This window comes from Callorhinus ursinus, unplaced genomic scaffold (assembly GCF_003265705.2).
Source record: "Callorhinus ursinus isolate GAN/ISIS: 27379988/994484 unplaced genomic scaffold, GSC_fseal_2.0 scaffold8, whole genome shotgun sequence".
Lineage (NCBI taxonomy): Eukaryota > Metazoa > Chordata > Mammalia > Carnivora > Otariidae > Callorhinus > Callorhinus ursinus.
In genome coordinates, this window is record NW_027397070.1 from 1,877,740 (window position 1) to 1,902,103 (window position 24,364).

General features: G+C 42.3%; 1 protein-coding gene across 3 annotated transcripts in view; it reads right to left on the reverse strand.

The window, feature by feature from the left end:
• The window catches only part of SLC7A8 (solute carrier family 7 member 8), a 49,465-nt gene extending 35,877 nt beyond the window's left edge, over nt 1-13,588 (reverse strand). Inside the window, exons 1-2 of one of the 3 annotated variants that reach the window (XM_025870319.2) lie at nt 13,272-13,588; nt 12,675-12,866 (exon numbers count right to left, since the gene is read on the reverse strand). In XM_025870319.2, coding sequence (XP_025726104.1) covers nt 12,675-12,866; nt 13,272-13,314 — 235 coding nt within the window. In that variant the 5' untranslated portion in view covers nt 13,315-13,588. Of the gene's footprint in view, nt 1-12,674 lie in introns of all 3 variants that reach the window. The other 2 variants (XM_025870320.2, XM_025870321.2) reach the window with 2 other exon arrangements.
• Nucleotides 13,589-24,364: the final 10,776 nt, after the last annotated feature.

Sequence of the window (24,364 nt, forward strand, 5' to 3'; positions counted from 1 at the left end):
GACAGGGTTGCTAACAGTGCAAAAGGTGATAGTAAACTCCTTGTCTAGCAGGAATTTATCAAAAAAGTAATTTGTAGGGCATTTCAGACGCAGCCACGAAAAGAGTAACACACCTAGATTATAAAACTAGTTCAAGGGGTTAGAAAAACAAGGTTTGACTTTGATCTGCAAGGTACTGAAGAGGGAGGTGGTGGGGGACCAGGTAGGTGGGTCTCAGAGCCAGGAATGGCTGTCACAGGGAGGAAGTAAGGGTGAGTATTATTGAAGAGATCCTGTCTTCTCAGGAATGAAGTGTCGGTGTTCCACTAAGGATTCTTGGAAAACAAATACCACGGTGGGGATCACAAAGCACTTATGTTCTCCAGCTTTTGTTCTGGCATTTCCAGAGTGTGTGTCCCTTTTCTCATTCCAGGTGGAGGCAGCTGCTGGAAGATGGGATGTGCAACACCAACAGCCATTTGCAGGGTCTGATCACTTACTGCCTCCCCTTATTCTCGATATGTCCTTCCATAGAGCTGCTGGAGTGATGTGAGGTTTGTAATAGGTTGACACTGGGACAAGAATCTTCATTTTATAAAAACTGGATTCTACCCCTCACCCTACAATCTTAATTTTGACCAAACTAAAATTACAGAGATAAAAGCTAAAAAAAATAAATTATGCTAGCCAAAACAGAGTGCTAGAGAACAGGAAGGAGAGGAATGTGGCTCTCTGATTCTAGGAAGCCACTACCTAGAAAACCAGAATCAGATAACATTTCTTCCACTTTAGCGGCCTCTGGAGCTTCTGCAGGGGGAGGAATGTGGGGCTCAATCCCAGGACCCTGAGATTGTGACTTGAGCCAAAGTCAGATGCTTAACCAACTAAGCCACCCAGGTGTCCCTACCATCTCCAATTTATAGGGGAAGAAAATAGGGCAACTATTATTTCAATTTTCCAAATGGGAAAAAATGAGGGAGGTATTATTATCCCTATTTTATGGATGAAGAAACTGAGACACAGAGAGGAAGTTATTTGCCTAAAACCACAAAGTAAGTTAGTAGTAACTGGACTAGAACCTAAATCTTCTGTCGTAGCCTCAAACTTTTCCCAGGGAATCGTCAGCTTTACTAAGATGATGCTTTTTATGAGAAGATGCTTATTAAGGAACTGGAACACAGATCTGATTTCTTCCTTCCACCGTACCACCTTCAATGGTGATTTACAAAGTGTTCACATTTGTTACTTTATTTGATTCTAGGAAATACTTTCTTAGGCCCACAGGGCGGGTATTAACATTCCTATTTACCTTCGCTAAGACTGAGTTTTAGAGAGGTGAGGAGACTTGACCAAAGTCACATATTGCATAGGCAGCAAGGCCTGGACTAGAGACCAAGTCCTTAGACTCCTGGTCTGGGTTTCCTCCACTATTCCACATGGCCTCTCCTCTAGAAACTGCACAACAGGACTTTTACACTTGGACTCTGTCCAAATGAGGTTTTTCTGGAGTGGCTTTGAAAAAGGAGAAGTGGAAAAGGTCTTTTCTATCTTGACTATGAAGCTTTCTTGAGAGGTTGGAAGAAAGTTGATTCCTGTGGGGATGTTTTTCTCCATTGTTTTACTCTTAGACTCTGTCTATAAAACCATTCAAGAATGAGATGCCCATCCATCTGGTATAGCCAAGGTTTCAATCCTCCCTGTCATCAACCCCAATTAGTAAAATAATCATCTTATCACATAGATCTTTGGTAAAAAAGGGGTCCTAGGATGCCTGGACAATGAGGCCCAGCTTGGCTTCTTCTGTCAAAGAAAAGCCAGGCAAAGCACTCCATTAAAAAAGGGGCCAAGTTGTATCGGTGGGCAAGTCTTCACTAGAAAAATGTCGGAATTAAGAAAATCCACGTTCGCCATGAGTAACTACTGACTTCCCCACTTGTGGGCCAATACCCATGTGACTCCTATTAAGGCCTTACTCACACCCAGGCCTGCCCACACTAGAATGTTGTAGGCATCACAGAATTTCCTAGGGCATGGATTTACAGACTTCTAATGCCCAACAGACCCTCAGATACAAAAAGTTTTGGCCTTCCTTCATAACTCATGCTAGTCTTAGAGTCTAGTCGGAGCTCCTCCTAGGGCTTGGAGGTTCTGTCCATTTCCATGATGTTTAGAGAAAGCCAAGGTGAAATTTCTTTCTTTTCTTTTCTTTTTCTTTTTTTTTTTTTAGATTTTATTTATTTATTTGAGAGAGAGAGAGAGAGAGAGAGAGAGCAAGCACATGAGTGGGGGGGTAGAGGGAGAGGGATAAACAGACTCCCCACTGAGCAGGGAGCCTGACTCAGGACTCGATCCCAGGACCCCAGGATCATGACCTGAGCCGAAGGCAGAGACTTAACCAGCTGAGCCACCCAGGTGCCCCTAAGGTGAACTTTCTTTATGCTTCTTCCTTAAAGTGTCTGAGAAGATCTCAGGATTTTCAGGACTGGGGGAAGCATGGAAGCAGGGTCTGGTATGTTGGGGGCTTTGATCCTCATGGCAGGAAGCTCACCATGCATCTTACCCTGTATACACTTTCCCATCAGGACCATACAAATAGCTATATCAGAGTGACAGCAGGTTGAGACTCTGACACATGCCCTTTGGAGTTGCCATCCTGAGCAGAATAGAGATGTGGAAGGTGCTGCAGGACTCCATTGTTTTGGATTCCTTACTGAAAAGTGAAGAGGGCACTAGGCTCAGAGTTGAGCCATTGATTCCTTGCTTTGCCACCCACAAGCCATGTGACCTGAATTTTTCTGACAGTCCTTTCCTTCACCTGCTGTATGAAATAATTGTTCCAGCCCTGACGACCTCACAGAATTGTCGTGGGGATCAGGGGAGGTCACATACATGTGGGAGCATTTTCTAATCTGTGAAATGCTAGCAAATATAAGGAATTGCTAGAATTTATTGCAGTAAGAATAGAGTCCAACTCTAGAAGAATCCAACGGGCTTGTTTTGGAGGCTTGGCTCCAAAATAGCACTGCAGAGCCAGGACCATGAAGCATTCTCTGAGTCATTTGTCTGCTTGTCTAGGTATAATTTTTAGATGCCGCAGGTGGGCGGCCAGCAGGTAATTGCATCTCAAAAAGTATTTACTGAGCACCCACTCTGTACATGCTTGCTTTAAAAGGTAATTGGGAAGCACTGGTTCACACACGGACTTTTAATGAAATAGATGGAGCCAACCACCACCCACCAGACCCTGAAAGGCAGGCATTCTGGCCTGAGGGGCTACAAGTGCTGAGTCCTCACATATGCCCATTAAAGATTCACATCTGGCTTCCAGCATCTCCCTGTCTTTTTGGGGAACCAGGCACCAGCAGAGACAGGTTTTGTCTATCTCAGTGGTTCTCGTCCAGGGGCAATTTTGAACTATTTCCCCCAGCCCCAGGGGACAGTTGGCAATGACTGGAGACAGTCTTGATTGACTGGGGGAGGGGGTATTCCTGGCATCTAGTGGAGGCCAGGGCTGCTGCTAAACACCCTTCGACACCCGTGAGAGCCCCCCACAACAACGACGTATCTGGCCCATACGGTAACAGCACTGACATTGAGAAACACTGCTCTAACCTCAAGCCTCACTGTCGTCATCTGGTTAAGCCCTAAAGTTCCTTTTAGATTGGAATTTGGATGATTTTTTTTTTTAAAGATTTTATTTATTTATTTGTGAGAGAGAGAGAGAGCACGCACAAGCAGGGGGAACAGCAGGCAGAGGGAGATGCAGGCTCCCCACCAGGCAAGGAGCCCGATGTGGGACTCGATCCCAGGACCCTGGGATCATAACCTGAGCTGAAGGCAGACACTTAACTGGCTGAACCATCCAGGCGCCCTGAGAATAACTCAGTTTTTAAAAGATTTGTTTAGGGACACCTGGGTGGCTCAGTTGGTTAACCATCTGCCTTTGGCTCAGGTCATGATCCCGGGGTCCAGGGATCGAGTCCTGCATCGGGCTCCCTGCTCAGTAGGGAGCCAGCTTCTCCCTCTGCTTGCAGCTCCCCCTGCTTGTGCGCTCTCTCTCTCTGACAAATAAATAAAATATTTAAACGATTTGTTTATTTTATTTTATTTTATTTAAGATTTTATTTATTTATTTGACAGAGAGAAACACACAGAGAGAGGGAACACAAGCAGGGGGAGTGGGAGAGGGAGAAGCAGGCTCCCCGTTGAGCAGGGAGCCCGATGCGGGGCTCGATCCCAGGACCCTGGGATCATGACCTGAGCTGAAGGCAGACGCTTAACGACTGAGCCACCCAGGTGCCCCTGATTTGTTTATTTTAGAGAGAGAGAGAGAGAGAGCACAAGCAGAAAGAGGGCCAGAGAGAGAAGAGGGAGAGAATCTCAAGCAGGACTGTGATGCAGGGCTCGATCCCACAACCCTGAGATCATGACCTGAGCTGAAATCAAGAGTGGGACGCTTAAGCAACTGAGCCACCCAGACACCCGGAGAATAACTCATTTTTAGGCTAAAAAAATTTTATTGTGGTAAAAAACATATAACATTAAACTTACCATCTTAACCATTTTTAAGTATACAATTCAGTAGTATTAAGTATATTCACATTGTCAAACATCTCCAATGGATGATTTGTTTTTAACTGACTGCTATTATTCAACAAATACTTTCTAAGCACTTGCCACGTGCCAGGCTGAATACCCAAGGATGTGAAAATTAGTAAGACTCAATCTCTGCCCTCAAGGAATTGTGTGAAATGAGGACACGTAAGTGGACATAGAGCTGGCAACAACAACTGTGCTATATGACAAGATATCAAGAATGGAAAGGTCACTGGCATGGGCTGCTCACAGGCTTCCTGGAAGAGGGGAAGTACAAGACCGATGCTGATGAGTAAGAAGACTCAAATCAGCAACTAGGGAGGGGAAAGCATTGGCTGGTTGATAAACAGGTCAGGCTTGGACTGAACTGGCTAGTTCTTCTCATCAGCCTGATCAGTCCAATCTAAATTTCTGAACCAGTATTAGTGAGTGTGTGTCAGGGAATTGGAGTTGGGAGGGAAGTGAGGGTGATGGAGGAGGAGGAACTCAAGGAGAGAAAGAAACTAATATTTATTAAATATATACCAGGGGATACCAGCCTTATTTTAATACTCCATAAGAAACTTCCACTTACACGTAAGTAAACTGATAATTAACTTGCTGCAGGTTACAAACTTTATAAATAGGCAAGCAGTTTGCAAACCTAAGACTATCTTCAGAGCCCCTTCTCTTCTGCTACATTATCAATGCTTCCTCCCTTTCAATGACACGCTGATACAAATCATGGAAAAATTCATTATATGCCCTCTACTCCAGCATCAGAGCCTGCTTAACAAAAGCCACCTTATCCCTAAGGCAACCTGACCTGCCTATATCAGCTGCTTACTAAATATGCAGAATGGTACTCTTAAGAAACAGCTAAAGCATTTATGCATTTCATAGATCTACAAACAGCCACCTTTAAAATCTATATACAGATGAGAAAAGTACATTGGTAATTCTGCAGCAAGGGTACTCTCTCTGGGTAATCCATGTCACAACGTGAAGCAGTGTGAGGTTGCCTGGAACATCTGGCATATCGTGAAACCCTCTCCCCAGAAGTGACGTCACTGCTCACGCTGAGGTTATTTAAAGTAGGGAGAAAACCAATGGGAATACTTGTGACTCTGACAAAGGGTGAGGGATGAGATGTAATCGATAAACTTTTCAGCTCAAACTTCATTCATTCTATAAATAAAACAGCTTAAAATAGGCCTGAGGGATACTTTTTGCTTCTTAGAAATAAAATTCACCAGTGCTCAGCACAGGACCTAGCATATAATGTGTTGAATAAGTGTTTGTTGAATGTTAAAATATGGACTAGTCTCAAATCCTGTGATCAGCAGCTCCTACCTCTGTCCCAAGGAGCAGCCTGCAGTTTGCCATTTCCAAATTTCCTGGGAGAAGGGACTCGGGGGGCCTCCTCTGTAGGCATGTTCTGGGAGGGGTGCAAGGCATAGTCTTCCTTGCTCTGTGTGCTCAGTCAGGAGTTCAAAATTGGAAGGGAACAGTTCCTAGTCCCCGGGCTCCTGAATGGTTGTTGTTTTTGGTGGTTTGGAATATATTATTGGATTAGTTGCTCATGCCTGCTTTTTTGACACCCCTGTCTCACCCCAAACATTAACAACAACAAAACAAGAGCACCGGCAGAAATTCCTGAGGTATTTCTTTACAGATAGCTGTGATGCTGGATTAACCCTCAGAGGAAAGCAGAAAACCTTGGTAGCCAGGCAACTTGAGAAACCCCAGTCTGTGTGCCCTATACCTCCACGCCACTTTAATAAGCTGGTTTAATTCAGAAAAGCTATATATATGATGCCAGCCTCTCCGAGAAGGTCATTTGATCTGGGTACAGGGTATTTTTATTGTTGTTGTTTTTCTAAATAAAACGAGCTATTTGGTTCCATTTCTTGGACACAATTTTTTACCTGCTGGGTTCCTACTGTCTTCCCCCAACCCCAAGAATCTGCTAGTCACTCAATCTGCACAACTCTGCTCTTTGGGAGAACATATTATAGCCCTGCCAGTAGCAGGCTCAACCAGATTGCTCCTTGAGCTCCGTGGTTCCTGGAGGCAGGAAGCATGCAACAGGATCCCTGTCCCCAGCTGCCTGGAGTTACATGCTGTGGAGCATTTTGGTTAAGCCCCATGGCTTCAGAGGTCAATGACCTGAGGGGAATCCTGGCTCTGTCATTGCCCACTTATTCATTCAAACCCCTCCTGTCAATAACTGTATTAATTACATGAAATTAGAAGAGAATATTTATAAAGCAATGATCAGGTACTATTATCAGTGCATAGTAGTGCTCAGTAAATGGTAGCTGCTTATTTTTAAGATTACACTGCTGGGAATAGCCTTTCTCTATTCACCAAGTGTGTTTGTTTTGACAAGCCTCCTACTTGGCTTCTGTCTCAGAGTTTTCCCTGAGAACAATGAGTTTTAAACATGTTTTTATCTTGAATGAACCAAATCCTAATCCTTCCATGTTTTTAAAAAAATTTGAAGTACAAACTCATGAAGCAATTGTCACACTCCATCCCTCTGGTTAACATCCAACAGACATTTTGGGGATTAGAAAGCTAATAAACATCATACTAGAGACTAAAATGTAAAATCTTCTGAAGTGGTGGAAAACACATGGGTCTGAAAGTCTTTTGGACTTGAAAAATGTCCAAGTCAGCCCAGTGCCATTGTAGTATGGTCATACAGATAGCCACACTTCTTTGTTGAAAAATACCTTTTAAAAAAAAAGTCGGGGTGCCTGGGTGGCTCAGTTGGTTAAGTGTCTGCCTTCTGCTCAGGTCATGATCCCAGGGTCCTGGGATGGAGCCCCGCAGCACTGGGCTCCCTGCTCCGCAGGGAGTCTGCTTCTCCCTCTCCCTCTGCCGCTCCCCCTGCTTTGTGCTCACTCTCTCTCTGTCCAATAAATAAATAAAATCTTAAAAAAAAAAAAAGTTTCCACCCCAACCTTTTCAGTATCAGACATCTATGGTCTTTCCTGACTCTGAAGTTAGGGTTATGGTCCTCCATGGCCCACTCCCCCACCACACAATGTACCCTGGCTTTATTCTTTTCTCTCTTGGTTGCCGATTAGAAATTAGGAATGGCTAAGAGCTTTGGCTCTGGAATTAGGCCAACTCAGTAATCAGTTGTGTGACCATGGGCAAATTACCTACCAGATTTGTGACTCAATTCCTCATGTTTAAAAATAGAGATAAAAAATATATATATAAAAAAATAATAAAAATAGAGATAATTATGATATCTACTTTCAGGAGATTGTGGTCAGGATTAAATAAGGTAATATACATAAAAAGTTCATAGCACAGGAACTGGCATTTAGTAAGAGCTCAGTAAATACTATTTTTTATTTTTTAAGATTTTATTTTATTTTATTATTATTTTTTTAAGATTTTATTTATTTATTTGACAGAGAGAGACACAGCGAGAGAGGGAACACAAGCAGGGGGAGTGGGAGAGGGTGAAGCAGGCTTCCCGCTGAGCAGGGAGCCCGATGTGGGGCTCGATCCCAGGACCCTGGGATCATGACCTGAGCCGAAGGCAGACGCTTAACGACTGAGCCACCCAGGTGCCCCTAAGATTTTATTTTTAAGGAATCTCTATACCCATCGGGGCTTGAACCCACAACCCTGAGATCAAGAGTCACATGCTCCACCCACTGAGCCAGCCAGGCACCCCGGTAAATACAATTTAAAAAAAAAAACAAAAACATCTTGTTAGTGGGAAAGAGTGGTCTAATAGCTAGACCTGCATTCAGTAATGTTCTGCAGCAAGTATACCAAGTCCATTCATAAATGTACATTATGTTAAAAACAAAATGGTCTGACATATTATAAATATTTTTTCTTTAGGCTCTGAAGCTGGCCTGGTGCCTCCAGACCGAGATTCTGGGTATGTACCTAAATATGTAACTGGTATAAAGTGACCTAAACAGCCAGGAACTCTGTGGGCACCTCTACCATGGCTGGGGAAAACTCTGGTCCATAGAGGAAAGGTGTGCATGTGGGAGAAGTAATAGGAGCATGGTCTGTGCTGACCAGATCCTGTAGTAGCTGAGCCAATCTCAGGCTGCCCCCCAAGTCTTACTGCAATTGTACTGGGAATGTTACCTTCTACTCCCAGCTGATTGCTCAGCTCCCCTGTATACTTCTTTGCTGGGAACACACCACTAAGTGCTTCATCTGTAAAAACAAATAAGGACCTCTGCCCAGAGTCTAAAGGAAAGCATCCCTTTAGGACATAAAAAATAGAAATAGTAGAGAAGAATGCTTAAAAGCTCAATTCAGGATTCAGACAAGCTCTAGGTTTGAATCTTGCCTTCAAGACTTTTTAGCAGTGTGAACTTCAACAAGTTGCTTATCCCTCTGAGCCTCTATTTCCTTATCTGGAGGAAGGGATAATAAGTGAGAAGGGTATTGTGAGAGATAAACAGGATATTGATGTTGGGTAATTGCACAAGTTTCTGGCATATAATAAGTGCTTAATAATGACAACTTTTGGGGCACCTGGCTGGCTTAGTCTGTGGAGCATGCAACTCTTGATCTCAAGGTTGTAGGTTTGAGCTCCACGTTGGGTGGAGAGACGGCTTAAAAAATAAAATCTTAAAAAAATAATGATAGCTCTTAACAGTAGCTTAGGTATCATTAATTGATAAATTTTGCTGCTCCATGGGGCACCTGGGTGGCTCAGTCCGTTAAGCATCTGTCTTCGGCTCAGGTCATGATCCCAGGGTCCTGGGATGGAGCTCCACGTCGGGCTCCCTGCTTCTCCCTCTCCCTCTGCCCCTCCTCCCTGCTTGTGGTCTCTCTCAAATAAATAAATAAAATATTTTTTAAAATAAATTTTGCTGCTCCATCACACTCTCTTTAGATTTTGCGGGGACCGCACATTCATGGTGCAATCTAAGTTCATCTGTTGCCAACAGATTTCCTTAGCCAAGTACATGAAGAGCAATAGTCTGGTTAGATTAGGGCAAAGGTGATGTTAAAAAATTAAAATGGCCTGGAGTGTCTGGCTAGCTCAGTCAGTGGAGCGTGCAACTCTTGATTGAACTCGTGAGTTCGAGCCCCACGCTGGGTGTAGAGCTTACTTAAAAAAAAAATTAAAATGGCCCAACCTAATTGTCTAGGCTGATGAAATCATTCCTTTCTTAAAGATTTTTCAAGCCAGGTTCCCAACAGTCCTTCAGATAAACACTTCTTATTACTACCATATTCGGATTTTTGTCCAAGAGCCAATTAAGTACAACAATCATTTGAGTTACTGTTCCATGTCAGGCTAAGTACCAAAGATTCAAAGATGTAGAAGATACATTTTTTTTTCTCAAGGAAATAACCGTTTAGTTGTTATTCTTTTACCTATGAAATCTCCCAGAATCACCTGCTCATTCTATCTTTTCCCATATCCTTCAAGATGTTTCTTAATCTAGTGCTGGGTGAGAACTTATCTCTCCTTGTGTTTCCCACCATTCACCTTAACTTTGCCCTCATTCAGCTCCTACACAACTCAACCATATCATTAATTTTTAATGTTCTTTGTTTAATGTATATGAATCTCATTTCCTCAATCAGATTATAAGTAACTCTAGGGCATGGGTTTCTATTAGTTCATTCTATATTCCTGTAACACCTGCCATTCTGTTATTCCTTATTTAGATCATCAGTGATGACTGTCAATGAGATTTTACGAGCTTGTGCAAAAAGCATAGTTTAACTTATTCCTCTAAGTAAGTTGGGTATGAGATAGATGGATTTGGGGCAAATGCTATTTTCCCATATCGCATCACCTGACCCACTTAGGAAATTTCCTTTCTCTTTTTGCCTTCTAATTTTCTCTCTTCCACAGTGTTGGAAGATCACTGAATTCTGCATGGAAAATGCCATTTCTATTTTTGCATTTGGTCTTGAAAAGACTTGAATCACCATCATTCACTCAGAAACCCCTCTAGAAGAGGACAGGGCAGCTGCTCAGCACATCTGAAATTCAACAGCCATGCAGGTGGGGAAGCAGAAAGGATTTGGCCCCATATCATCCTAAAGGGGAAAATCTGTGTCTCACCCTAGCTTAAGTGGAGGTAGCACACCTCCTCTTAACTCTACAAAGATTCTCACACTTGGAAAAACGTCCTGATTTCTCTGAAATCACCTATTTGGGACCTCTCTTCACCACAGAGTTACTATTCTTATCACTGTATTGTCAATGGGAATATTGGGACTATTCTCACACTGAAGCGCAATCCACAAGGTTGTGGACAAATCAGTAGTAACATTCACTCATCTGAGATCGTATTTTTTCAACATTTATTAAACTGTTGAAGAAAGAGCCAAGAACAGCCTCAGCATATAGGAAAATATCCTCTACCCTTGAATACCTGCACATGAACAGGGGTGGGTGAGCAAGGCTGAGGCAGGAAGGAGGTTTGATGTGCTTATGCGCATGTGGGTGTGCACATCTGTGTATGAATCAGAACCTTCCCAAAGGGAGGAAAATGCTTAATCCTATCAGTCAAACTGATAAAAGAGGTAACAGGCTTTAGGCTATTTATAGATCTTAAATTGGCATGTACTGTACATATTGAATACTCTGCTGATCTCATTTTTTAGAGCAACTGAGATAAAGGAGAGGCAAAGAAAAGGTAATAAGAGATTCAGATCATGACTGTAATTTTAAAAATAACATTATAACTGTAGATGCCTGGAAAATTTCCTAGAGCCAGAGAATTAGATAAAACAGGATTCCATTTTGAAAACAGAGTGGAGATAACATGATCACTGAAGTCTGGGTGTAGAGGTGAAGAGGATTATCTGAATACTGTACTGATTTTATTTGATTTCAAGGGTGTTCTCCAGTGTTACTATTGCTCGGGTGCCAAAATGCCTCTGTGCTGCTGCATATAACATGGGCTCATCCAGAGACATTGACTCGTGGGCAACAGAACACAAGAAGCCTTCAAAAGGAACTCTGGAGAGATGACACAAATATATCTGGCCTGACCATCCCATGCCCCTTTCTCTGGGAAGAGGGTAAAGCCTCTACCAAAAACAGCAGAAGAAACGCTCACCCTCTGAAGTAAGGACAGTAATGAGCCATTGCCCATCCATCTCCAGGGCCTCTCAGGAAAGAGGAAGATGTGTTGTCTAGAGATGGAACCATATTTGGGACCCTCTGCCCAGCAGACTGGGGTTAGGGGGTTGGCGTGGCCTGCACTGGCACTCTCAGGTACACTTGGGCCCCCCAGCTTCGAAGTCTTCCAGCAGCTGGGACACATTTTACCCATCAGTTTCTCCTTGACTCCACATTCTAGTCATTCTAGTTACTCCTATTTCCCTTTGAAAACCTCATAAGGTCTTCCATGAATGTTAAGAGATGGGCGGACTCGCGAGGCAACCGGAGAAACTGCAAACTCTATGTTTAGGGAGAGGCACAATCCATCTCATCTCTCTTTTTCTTCCATGATTTATTTCCTCATCTGTGAAATGGGAATAACAGCACTGTCGCCATCTACTTTACAAAGAGAGAGTGCTGCATAAGATGAAAAAGCTACAGAAGGGCAAGGCATTACTACTGCTGTAGTAGTAATTACTGTGTAATTACACATTACTGCTGCAATTACACATCCCCGAGGCCCACAGTTTCTCAGGACATAAACCAACAGACTATCTACTAAGTAGATCTCAAAAGCCTGTCCACAGCCCACTGAAGAGATGGCTGCATGAAACCTTGTTAGAAATCCAGGTTCCCTAGCCCCACCGTAAGCTAACGCAATCAGAGCCCTCTAGTGTGGAGCCAGGAGACCTATATTTTCAACAAGCTTCCAGGCAATGCTGACCATCAGCCACGTGTATGAGCCCTATCTGCTCCATTCCATGAACACTGGACAGAACTCCTCAGCCTGGTTTGAAGGAAGAGATGAATGACATACACAGCTTCCTAGACCCCTCAAACTTGACCATTGGGGGATGGGTTACAGCACAGGGGAATGACAATTCTTTTCTTGGGGAGTAGGAAGCAAAAATAGCACTTTCAAGGGGCTAAGTTTCCACAAGAGGACCACCAGAGAAGGGAAGGAGTGGTGGGTGGAAAAAGTAATTGGACTCACCTACAATGATACCACAAGCACTGACCAATCCAATCTCTTTCTTCAGGGCTACTCCGCCCCCTCCGGAACCAGACTCAGGGCTGGCCTCCGACTCGCTCCCACCTGGGTGGTTCTTTTCAGTGTTGTTTCGGTGCCTGGCTCCTTTTTCCATCTTTCTCATAGGATTTCCACCTCCGAAAGGTACCTCTCTTTCTAAATACGTGTGGGTGTAAATATATTTTAAGAGACTGTCTTTCAAATTGAAACGCCCTTTTCTGAAATAAGGACCACTCCTACCCTCTTAAAAAAAAAGACTCAGGCAGATAAAAAGAGAAAACTGAAAATATTCCTCTTCCGTATAGATACTTTCTTGTCACCCGGGCTTACGGACAAGAAAGGATTGTTAAAAGGGGAGGGCGGGGAAGAGACATAGATATTTAAATATAAAAATAGAACTGTACCAGCTACTCCGGCTGGAATTTTCCTGAAGGGGATGTAGATCTTCAGAGACCAGGATGGTTCTGCAATGTGTACCAGGCAGTGGCTTATTTTAGACGCTTCAAAGATAGTCTGGGTTTCACTCAGCTCTGCCCCTAAGAAAACAAAGATTGTCTTTACCTTCCCTTAGCCTTTTCTTTTTGATGAAGGTAAGAGTTTTCATTAACTGAAGGGAAAACAGGCAATCCTCCGGTACTTTCTTCTCTTCCAGAAAAACAACTGTGGACCAGACCAGTTGGCTCTAGATCTTGTTTCCACCTGCTGTGGGTTTGTTTTCCCCTCCCTGTCTTCTGCCTTCTGCTTTTTCCAGATGTCCTCTTATGTCTTGTTTGTTTCCGTCCTTGTTTTCTTTCTTCCGAGCTCCGTCCTCACGGCACAGACTGCCCCATCTCTCTAGGTTAGGGGAGGGTGACTCTGGCACACACGATTGTGCTTCCCTTTTAGCCTGGGGTTTTATGTGCTGAGCTAGCTCCGCCCCCCACCTCCTCGGTCTCTCCATCCTCAGTCCGTCTCCTCCCTCCTCTTCAATTTAAATATTAGCACACAGCCCCCAAAGATCACCGAGAAGACGGATTAAAATATTCTGCTTTGCAATCGTCTCTCATTCTCCATCTTTCTCCTTGTGAGAAGTGGAAGTAAAATCCTTCCATGTCAACTGTTCTAGGAGAATTCATTAGCTGGTATAGCATTACAGGTCGTACAGCGTTTGTGAGCTTTATAAATACGGGACCGGTTGTGCAGACACTTTAAGGCCATCAGAAAGACACTGGTGACTGTGCTAAAATATTTATGTCTGGATCATTTGAGGATACAGGAGAGAAGTTTGTAAGGACCTTGTCTTCAAGTTTCTGAAAGTAGGAAATGCACGGCTGGGGGGAGGGGAATGGAAAGAATTAAGAATAGTGGAAAAGAGGTTCATTTAGTATAAATGTGAGCTGTGACGGGCATAGGTGAAACAGGATCACCAGAAAGAGGTGGTAGACTTACTGTTCACGGCTCTTATTTAGTGCTAGCTAAGTACAGGACAAAAATGACTCTCACCTTAGACCCAGGATAGAATGACAGAAAATCTGTAGAATGGAACTTTTCACAGCTTCTAAATTATTTTTTGCATAGATAAATTATTTGAGAGACAGCCCGGGCAAGAAGTGGGGAGCTTTCAGCACCTTTCTGACCATAAAGCAGATTGTTGATGTTAAGAGATGGCCAACTTATTACCATATTGATATTGTGTCTTGGCTGCCCTGAAGAATTTCACCCAGGAACTGCTGCCTTTTGGTGACAGTAAAGGTATCTATTATATTTGTAAAGTACTTTGAGAAACAGCAAGAAGCAGTATAGCAGACCACACTATAGATCTAAAATAAAATTATTTTGAATCTGTATTAAGTAAATTATGCAAAAGCACTTGATTTTATTTATTTATTTAAAGATTTTATTTACTTATTTGACAGAGAGAGACACAGGGGGAGAGGGGGAGGGAGAAGCAGGCTTCCGGCTGAGCAGGAAGCCCGATGTGGGGCTCCATCCCAAGACCCTGGGGCCTTGACCCAAGCCGAAGGCAGGCGCTTAAACGACTGAGCCACCCAGCTGCCCCGCAAAAGTACTTGATTTTAAAGTGGGTCTAAAAAATAAAGGTCCTCAAGCTGACCAGTAAGTACAGAAATTTGTCCTCACTTTTTGGAAAATGTTCCAAAAGACTTCAGATTTTAAGGAAAATAAATACTTAATTGCTTAAAATAGGGATGGTTGAGCTGTTGTAGCAAAGACTTTCCACATAAGATAAAGTCCAATCTACAGTATTTCCACTTTGCCCCTTAATCACTCAGCAAATATTAAGAAGTTTCAAAGGTTGGGAGTTCAACGTCTTCTTCAAGATACAGCAAATTGAAAGCCTCAGCAAAATAAATAAATAAATAAATAGGATTTTTAATAAAAAGAGCAGACAAGTAAGGAAACATATGGCACAAAACTCCACAGGAGGGGATGAGTCATGGGCAATTTTGAGTTGCCTCTGGCCTTTCCTGAAGGACAAAGCATTGAGGAAAAATTTGATGGATTCATTTTTAAACAATACGATTTGAAGGCTTCTGCCCAAATTTCAACATTAAGGTATAAAACAAATAATCTTTCTCCTTCTCAAATATGAGTTCTTTCAGTAATATTTATATTTCTAATTTAACTGATATAGATTTAATATGAGATAAAACATGAATGTACAAACTGACCACAAAATGCCAGGCTTTAGCCAGCTGAATTTATGATTATAGAAGTTAAGGAGGGGCGCCTGGGTGGCTCAGTCGTTAAGTGTCTGCCTTCGGCTCAGGTCATGATCCCAGGGTCCTGGGATCGAGCCCCACATTGGGCTCCCTGCTTGGCGGGAAGCCTGCTTCTCCCTCTCCCACTCCCGCTGCTTCTGTTCCCTCTCTCGCTGTGTCTCTCTCTGTCAAATGAATAAATAAAATCTTTAAAAAAAAAAAGTTAAGGATTACGGAAATCAAACACATTCGTGGGATGTGGTGGTACTAACCACACCACTAAAATACTTAGTACTTAGTACTAAGAACTCTTCCCTCTTTCTTTTTTTTTTTTTAAAGATTTTATTTATTTATTCATGAGAGACAGAGAGAGAGAGAAGCAGAGGGAGAAGCAGGCTCCCCACTGAGCAGGGAGACCGATGCGGGACTCGATCCCAGGACTCTGGGATCATGACCTGAGCCGAAGGCAGATGCTTAACCATCTGAGCCACCCAGGCGCCCTCTTCCCTCTTTCAACAGGACCATTTATTCATATTATATGGTTCTCTTCAGGTTGGAATCTTTTTGTGAAATAAACCCTAGGGGTGTCAAAATTCCATATGACTAACACTGAACACAAGAGAGTACAAAAGTCTTCATGTAATATGCTGAAAAAAATCTACAGAAATGATTAACTGAAGTTTCTTACTGAAATTTTGAACACTGAATTATTTTTTACTCATAACTCTATTCTACATTTGCCTTTATATCTTTTATGCTACTTTCTACATTTATTTTTTTTTTAAAGATTTTATTTATTTATTTATTCATGAGAGACACACACACAGAGAGAGAGGCAGAGGGAGAAGCAGGCTCCCAAGGAGCAGGGAGCCCGATGCGGGACTCGATCTCAGGACTCTGGGATCATGAGCTGAGCCGAAGGCAGACGCTTAACCATCTGAGCCACCCAGGCACCCTACTTTCTACATTTAAATAGTGCTGCTTTACAATCTACAAACTTTTATGCCCAATAGCTCAGGGTTCCCCCCCCTTTATTAAATACTTTGGGTACACAAGGCAGTTACTTTGCTTATTATGAAGATTAAGAAGCTGAGCCTCGGCGAAGCGTCTTACCTGAGGTCAAAGACAAGACAATCTATTTCTGGGCAAGTGGGATGCCAATAGTTTACACTTGGAGAGCTTTTCCCAGGACACTATAGTTACTTGTTGATGTCTCAACTTCTTTCACCTGAGGGAAATAGCAAGCCTTTGGTCAGGGCCATGTCCACATCTTCTTGAGTTGGTGTCATAACTGTGCCTTTTAGAGAGCCACCTTGATGCCAACATTTAACATCTGTTCAGTGAGACCCACAGGACTTAATCTGCCCTCCCCTCCAACATTTGTCACCCCCTTCACATAGTTCTTGGTTTGGCCATTTTCCAACTGCGTCAGTACAACTCTATTTCCAGTATCTGCGTGACTGTTTATTGTTGATTTGCACGCTTTTTTTTTACCATTTTTTATTAAAGATTTTATTTATTTATTTGAGAGAGAGAGAGAATGAGAGATAGAGAGCACAAGAAGGAAGAGGGTCAGAGGGAGAAGCAGACTCCCTGCTGAGCAGAGAGCCCGACGCGGGACTCGATCCCGGGACTCCAGGATCATGACCTGAGCCGAAGGCAGTCGCTCAACCAACTGAGCCACCCAGGCGCCCGATTTGCACGCTTAAGATGGGAAGAAAGTGATTATTTTAACTAGAGAAAGGGTGGGTAAGAGGGTCGTTTTTTGTAGGAATAGGGACTTAGCAAGAGAAAGGCTGTATGAGGCTGACACCTACTGCACAAAGAAAGATACGGCACAGGAACATGCTACTTGTATATATTGAACAAACCAGTCATGCTCCCATATATATTTCCTTTTTGAAACAACAGCTAAGAAGTATCTGTTAATGCAGAGGAATAGAGCACAAAAGCTCATTTACTCCATTCTTTTTTTTTTTTTTTTCCCCTTTGGGACCCAATAGACACTTTATTCTTGTTCTTTCTCACAGAGCTGTGAAGTCTGAGATCTCAGAGAGAGGACCCAAATCTCTTCCTGGAAGAAACTCACAGTCCATGCCATGCTCCCATTCTGTTCTTCTACTTGCACCTACATGCCCAGAGTCAGAGGAAACCCCGGTTTTAATTAAAGCCAGCTTTCTTCCTAAAGTCACAGTGACCACTGCCAATGGTCAAACAGTCAAACAGTGGTTTCCTGAGCTAATGGTTCTGGGACCCTTTATTTCATTCAAAATGGAAAGCAGATGAAAATTAGTGAGCAAGGAGGAAAGAAATAAAAAAGAAAAAGCCAGGACAGGTCAGAAAGAAAAGAAGATGAAATGAGGAGATGTAGTTAAATAATAAGCCCTTTTTAGTGTATGCTCTGTTTGCATTTTGGACATATTCATAAGTTCAAAGGAAGTTGTATCTTCTAGGGTTTATACAGTCCTGAGAATTTGGATGGAGCAAATCCTGTTTTGTTATGATGGTCAATTAATTCATGCTCTTCTGGAGATAATGATGAATCCTTGCCCTGACACTAGAGACAAAAATTCCAGCAGATTACTCTTCTGTCTGCTGCACTTGGCTGGATTCCAGGGAGCTAGCCCAGCGCTAGTGGGAAAGAAATAAAGGTGCATTTCCTGAGGTAGCTGCGTGTCCTTAATTCCTTTGCTGGGCCAAATCTGTCTCAGGACCTTGATATTCTTTCTAAGCATTTAGGTGACTCAAATTCTGAGTAAAACTGCCAGTTTCTACTTGGTTTTCACTGCGGATTTATGTTTACCAAAGATAAAGGCTCATATCTTTTAGGATATGGAAAATAAGTTCCCTGAAATTAGAGATTTATTTTGTTCACTGCTGTAACCCCAGTACTAAAAATGGTGCCTGGAACTCAATAAATATGATTGATTGAATGAATGAATGGTAATGTACATTAATGCATAATAAATAAATTAAATAATAGCTGATGGACTGATGTGTGCATTCATTGTAGTAAGATGTAGTCCTTAGTGCTTGGAGAGAAGCTGGACTATAGACAGAGGAGAAAAACACAATCAAAGGTTTGACTTTGACGATCATTTCATATGGAACACAGCTCTCAACCAGGACCCCAACAATGCCTGGCATTCCTGCCACTGTCCTGCAGTCAACTGACTCTCTTCCACTCGCTTTCATTCTCTTCTCTGCAAATACCATCTCCCAAATCCTCTCTTCCAGTTGATGTCCTTGCCTATTGTTTCATCGAGAAAACAGAAAGGCAAAGAGAACTTCCACATCCTCCAACCACTAACTCTGTCAGTCTGCCTGAAGCTGCCCCCACGTACTCTGTCTTCTCTCCCATAGAAATAGATGTGCTGTGCCTGCTCCTATGTACCTTCCTGACTTGTGCACCAGCTTCCCAGACCAACTCACCTACTCAGGGACTTTGCTCCTAAAAGAATTCCCCTCTCTCCTGCATCATTAGTTTTTCACTCTCTAGGGGATTATACCTATCAGCAAACAAACATGCTGTAATACTTCTCATAAAAAAAGAAAGAAGAAAGAAAGACGCTTAACAACTTCCCTTTGCTCTACATTCCTTTTCAGCTGCCACCCAACTTCTTTGATCCCTTGTTTTCACTTCGTCACCTCCATTCATGCTTGAACCCACTACACTTAAGCTCTCATCCCCATCACTCCACTGAATCCATTCTTGCCAAGTCCCAATAGCCACCACATAGTACAATCTTGTGACCACTTCTCAGTCTTCATCTTACAGGTCTCACAGCTGCATGGCTCCTGGACATCCACTTTCCTGACTTTCCACTTCCTCACTGGCCTCTTCTCAGGCTCCTCGGCTGGATCTTTTTTCTTCCCAACCTCTCCTCTTCTCTAACCTCCCTGACTGGATGATCTCATCCAGTCTTATGACCTTCAGAAACATCTATACACTGATATTTCCCAAATATTTAGATTCAGCCCTCATCTCTCTCATAAACTCTAGAGTTAGCTTTCTAATTGATGTCTCTGCTTGGATATTTAATAGGAACCTCAAACTTAGTATGTCTAGTACCTTCATGCACCTCCAAACCCGCTCTTCTTCCAGTATTCCCCACTTTAGGAAATGGCAAATAGTGGGTCAGGCCAAATACCCTGAAGTCAACCTTGACTTTGGTCTTCACATGCCCTAAAAATGTCTTGTCAGCCAATCCTGTTAGCTGTAGATTTACTCTCATCTAGAAATGAATCACTTCTTAACATCTCCACTACCACCCTAGTTTACCATCCCACCCTCAGCAATCCCCTAGACTATTGCGGTAGCTTTTTAATTGGTCTCCCCATTTCCATACTTATTTTGTGACGAATGTCCTCCTCCAAACTGTTCTCAACACAGCAGCCAGAATGATCCTTTATAATCATAAATCAGGTCATGTCATTCCCTGCTCAAAACCCTTCAGTGGCTGTCCATTATACATAAGAATCAGATCTGAAGTCATCTTTATCATGATCCCATTGGACACTCCAAATTTATATTCTTCTGCTCTTCCTTCTGCTTAGTACTACCAGACTCACAGGCCTTCTCACTATTCTTTGAATACTGAGCTCTGCCTCAGACCTTTGTACTAGGTAGGGCCTCTCAGGAACACTTCCTCTAGACAGTCACACTCTTTGTTCTGTCATGTTATACATGTTCCCTCAGTAAACGTTGCCTCCTCACAGAGGGTTGCTCTGACCACCCAATGCACCTAATTTTTACCATCACTGCTTAACATCATGTGTTTGTTTGCTTGTTTGTTCTTTGTCTCTTCTGTTAGAATGTAAGCTCCAGATTATTGAATTTTTTGTTTTGTTTTGTTTTTAGGTGGGTTATGGTTATGGTTAAAGAATACTTCTCTTTTAGGGGCACCTGGGTGGCTCAGTGGGTTAAGCATCTGCCTTTGGCTCAGGTCATGATCCCAGGGTCCTGGGATTGAGCCCCATGTTGAGCCCCACAACGAGCCCCTCATCAGGCTCTCTGCCGGGCTCCCTGCTCAGTGGGGAGCCTGCTTCTCCTTCTCCCCACTGCTTGTGCTCTCTCTCACTATCTCTCTCTCTGAACTAAATAAATCTTAAAAAAAAGAATACTTCTCTTTTAGAGATATATGCCAATATATATATATATGGATGAAATAATATGACATCTTGGACTTACTTCAAAATAATATAGGAGGAGGGATGGAAAGATAGATCATTAATGAAAGAAGGCCAACTATGAGTTAATATTATTTAAGATGGATGGTAGGTAGATAGGAGTAACTCGGCTTATATATATTTAAATTTTTTTCATTCAAACAAACAAATAAAACTTGGCTTGCTTCTTTACCAGTATATCCCTAATGCCTAAAGCAGTGCTTGGCACATAGGAAGAATTTGTTAAAGAAAAAAAAAAAAGAGCGACAACAGGCTTAAAATGGAGTCACTTGTGCTAAGCCCTATGTCAGCAAACCAAGGCTTTTTATCTAATCTAATTGCATTTTCAGCTTCTCGCAGAAATGTGACCTTTAACCAATCTGGTATTACTTGATCAGCACTAGTGAGGTAATCTTCCTGATCTATCAGGAAGATCTATCTGCCCTTCCCCCAGAGGAAGGTGAACTGGCTGAAATAACCCACTCTTCATTAGAAAATTCCTTTTTCTGTCTCCATCTGTCTATAAAAGACTTCCACTTTGTATAGCTCCATGGAGCCCCTTTTCACTCCCTAAATGGGATGCTGCCTGATTCATGAATTGCTAAATAAAGCCAACTAGGTCTTCAAATTTACTCACTTGAATTTTGCTTTTTAATGAATTCATAAATACGTATTCATTCAATAGTCATTGCATATTGAGTCAGAAGAATAAAGGTATATTTTCAAAGTAAATTTTAATAATTTACTGCCAATTGTTGAAAATCTAAATTCTAAATTCCAAAGGAGGATTTTACAAACAGTACCCCCTTCTGGGCCCTGAGTCCAAGAATATCCTAATTGTGGGGATACCAAAACCTATAGTGGCTAATCTGGTGATAGCTATGCCTTTAATTATTCTCCTTAAGACTAATTTTTAAAAATATAGCTTTATTTGTTCTTTCCTCTTTCTTACCAAACCATGATAATTAACTATGATCTCCTATACTAGAAATGCAAAGTTAGGAAGGAAATACAAAAGTCTAGGTAGGTGAAAATTTATGGATCCCATCACTTGCAACTTTTGCCAGGCTACCGTGTGGAGATCACTGATACAGAATATAAAATCCCAAAAGAAAAGGTGTCTTTTAGGAAATTTCCAATACTACACAATTTATTAGACTAATAGAGAAAGAAATTCTAATAGAAATTGTATTATATGTTACTGGAATTTTATTAATCTGTTCAGCCAATCTGATCAACTATTTACTGTGCTAGGAATATAATGGTGAGCAAAGACCTGCCTTCAAGGACCTCATGCACTGTGATGATTAATTCTATGTGTCAACTTGACTGGCCGCAGGGTGTCCAGATTAAATATTATTTCTGGGTGTGTTCGTGAGGGTGTTTCTGGATGAGATTAGCATTTGAATCAGTAAACTCAGTAAAGTAAGTCACTCTCCCCAATGTGAGTGAGCATCATCCAATCTGTTAGGGGCCTGAATAGGACAAAGGCAGAGAACAGAGGAATTTGTCCTTGTTTTAAATCTGCCTGCTCGAGTTGGAACATCTCATCTTCTCATCTTCTCTAGCCTTTGGATTGGATTTTAACCATTGCTTCCCATGATTCTCAGGCCTTTGGACTAAATGAATTACACTACCAGCTTGCTTGGGTCTCCAGTTTGCAGATAGCAGATTGTGGGATTTCTCAGCCTCCATAATTGCATGAGCCAATTTATCTCTATCTCTATCTCTCCTTCTGTCTCTGTCTCTATTTCGACCTTTACCTATATCTATGCAGGCAAAGCTAAGAGATACTGCAGGTTTGGTTCCAGTAGAGAAAATATTGCAATAAAGCAAGGCAAATGAATTTTTTGGTTTCTTAGTGCATATAAAAGTTACGTTAACACTATATTGCAGTCTATTATGTGCAATAGCATAATGTCTAAAAAAAGCAATGTACATACCTTAATTATAAAATACTTACTGCTAAAAAAAGTGCTAACCATCATCTGAGCTTTCAGCAAGTCATAATCTTTTTTGTTGGTGGAGAGTCTTGCCTTGATGTTGATGTATGTTGACTGATCAGGGTCGTGGTTGCTGAATGCTGGGGTGGCTGTGGCAATTTCTTAAAATAAGGCAACAGTGAGGTTTGCCATATTGACTGACTCATCTTTTCACAAAGGATTTCTCTGTAACATATTATGCTCTCTAGCTATGAAAGTCCTAGATGGCATCTTCTTCCAATATAAGGCTGTTTCACCTACATCAAAAATCTGTTCTTTATTCTAGCTACCTTTATTTATCTTAGCTAGATCTTCTGGGTAACACGCTGCAGCTTCTATATCAGCACTTGCTGCTTTGCCTTGCACTTTTACGTTATCGAGATGGCTTTTTTCCTTAAACCTCATCAACCAACTTCTTCTAGCTGTAAACTTTTCTTCTGCAGCTTCTTCACCTCTCTCAGCCTTCAAAGAATTGAGGAGAGTTAGGGCCTCCTCTGGATTAGGCTTTGGTTTGTGGGAATGTTGTGACTGGTTTGATCTATCCAGACCACTAACACTAACAGCAATAAGGCTATTTTGCTTTCTTATCATTTCCATGTTCACCGGAGTAGCGCTTTTCATTTCAAGAACTCTTCTTTGGGGGCTCCTGGGTGGCTCAGTTGGTTTGGGGTCTGCCTTCGGCTCAGGTCATGATCCCAGAGTCCTGGGATGGAGCCCTGCATTGGGTTCCCTGCTCTGCGGGGAGTCTGCTTCTCCCTCTCCCTCTGCCTGCCGCTCTCCCTTCTTGTTCTTTCTGTCTCTCTGTCAAATAAATAAATGAGATCTTAAAAACAATAAAAAGCATAATAATAAAAAAGAACTCTTCTTTGAATTCATAACTTGGCTAAGTGTTTGGCACAAGAAGCCTACCTTTCAGCCTATCTTGGCTTTTGACTTGTGTTCCTCACTTAGGCTTAATCATGTCTAGCTTTTGATTTAAAGTGAGAGAGATGTTTGGGGCATCTGGGTGGCTCAGTAAGATAAGCATCTGACTCTTTTTTTTTTTTAAGATTTTTTTTTTTTATTTGAGAGAGAGAGAATGAGAGATAGAGAGCACGAGAGGGAAGAGCGTCAGAGGGAGAAGCAGACTCCCTGCTGAGCAGGGAGCCCAATGTGGGACTCGATCCCGGGACTCCAGGATCATGACCTGAGCCGAAGGCAGTCGCTTAACCAACTGAGCCACCCAGGCGCCCCAAGCATCTGACTCTTGATTTCAGCTCAGGTCATGATCTCAGGGTCCTAAGATTGAGCCCTGTGTCAGGCTCCATGCTAGGCATGGAGCCTGCTCAAGATTCTCCCTCTCCCTCGGCCCCTGCCTCCTGCTTGCTCTCTCTTTCTCTCTAAAAATAAAAAAATAATAAAGTGAGAGATGTGCAACTCTTGCTTTCCCTTGAACACTTAGACACCATTGTAAGGTTACTAACTGGCTTTATTTCAATACTATTGCGTCTCAAGGAATAGGGAGGCCCAAGGAGAGGTAGAAAGAAGAGGGAATGGCTGGCCAGTAGAGGAGTCAGAACACACACATTTAAGTTTGCTATTTGATATGGGGGCTGTTCGTAATGCCCCCAAACAACTACAATAGTAATATTAAAGATCACTGATCACAGATCACCATAACAAATAATAATAATGAAAAAATTGCAGTATTATGAGAATTACCAAAATGTGACATGGAGACACCAAGTGAGCAAATGCTGTTGGAAAAAATGGCACCAGGTTCTCATAAATCTTCAATTTGTGAAAAATGCAGTATCTGTGAAGT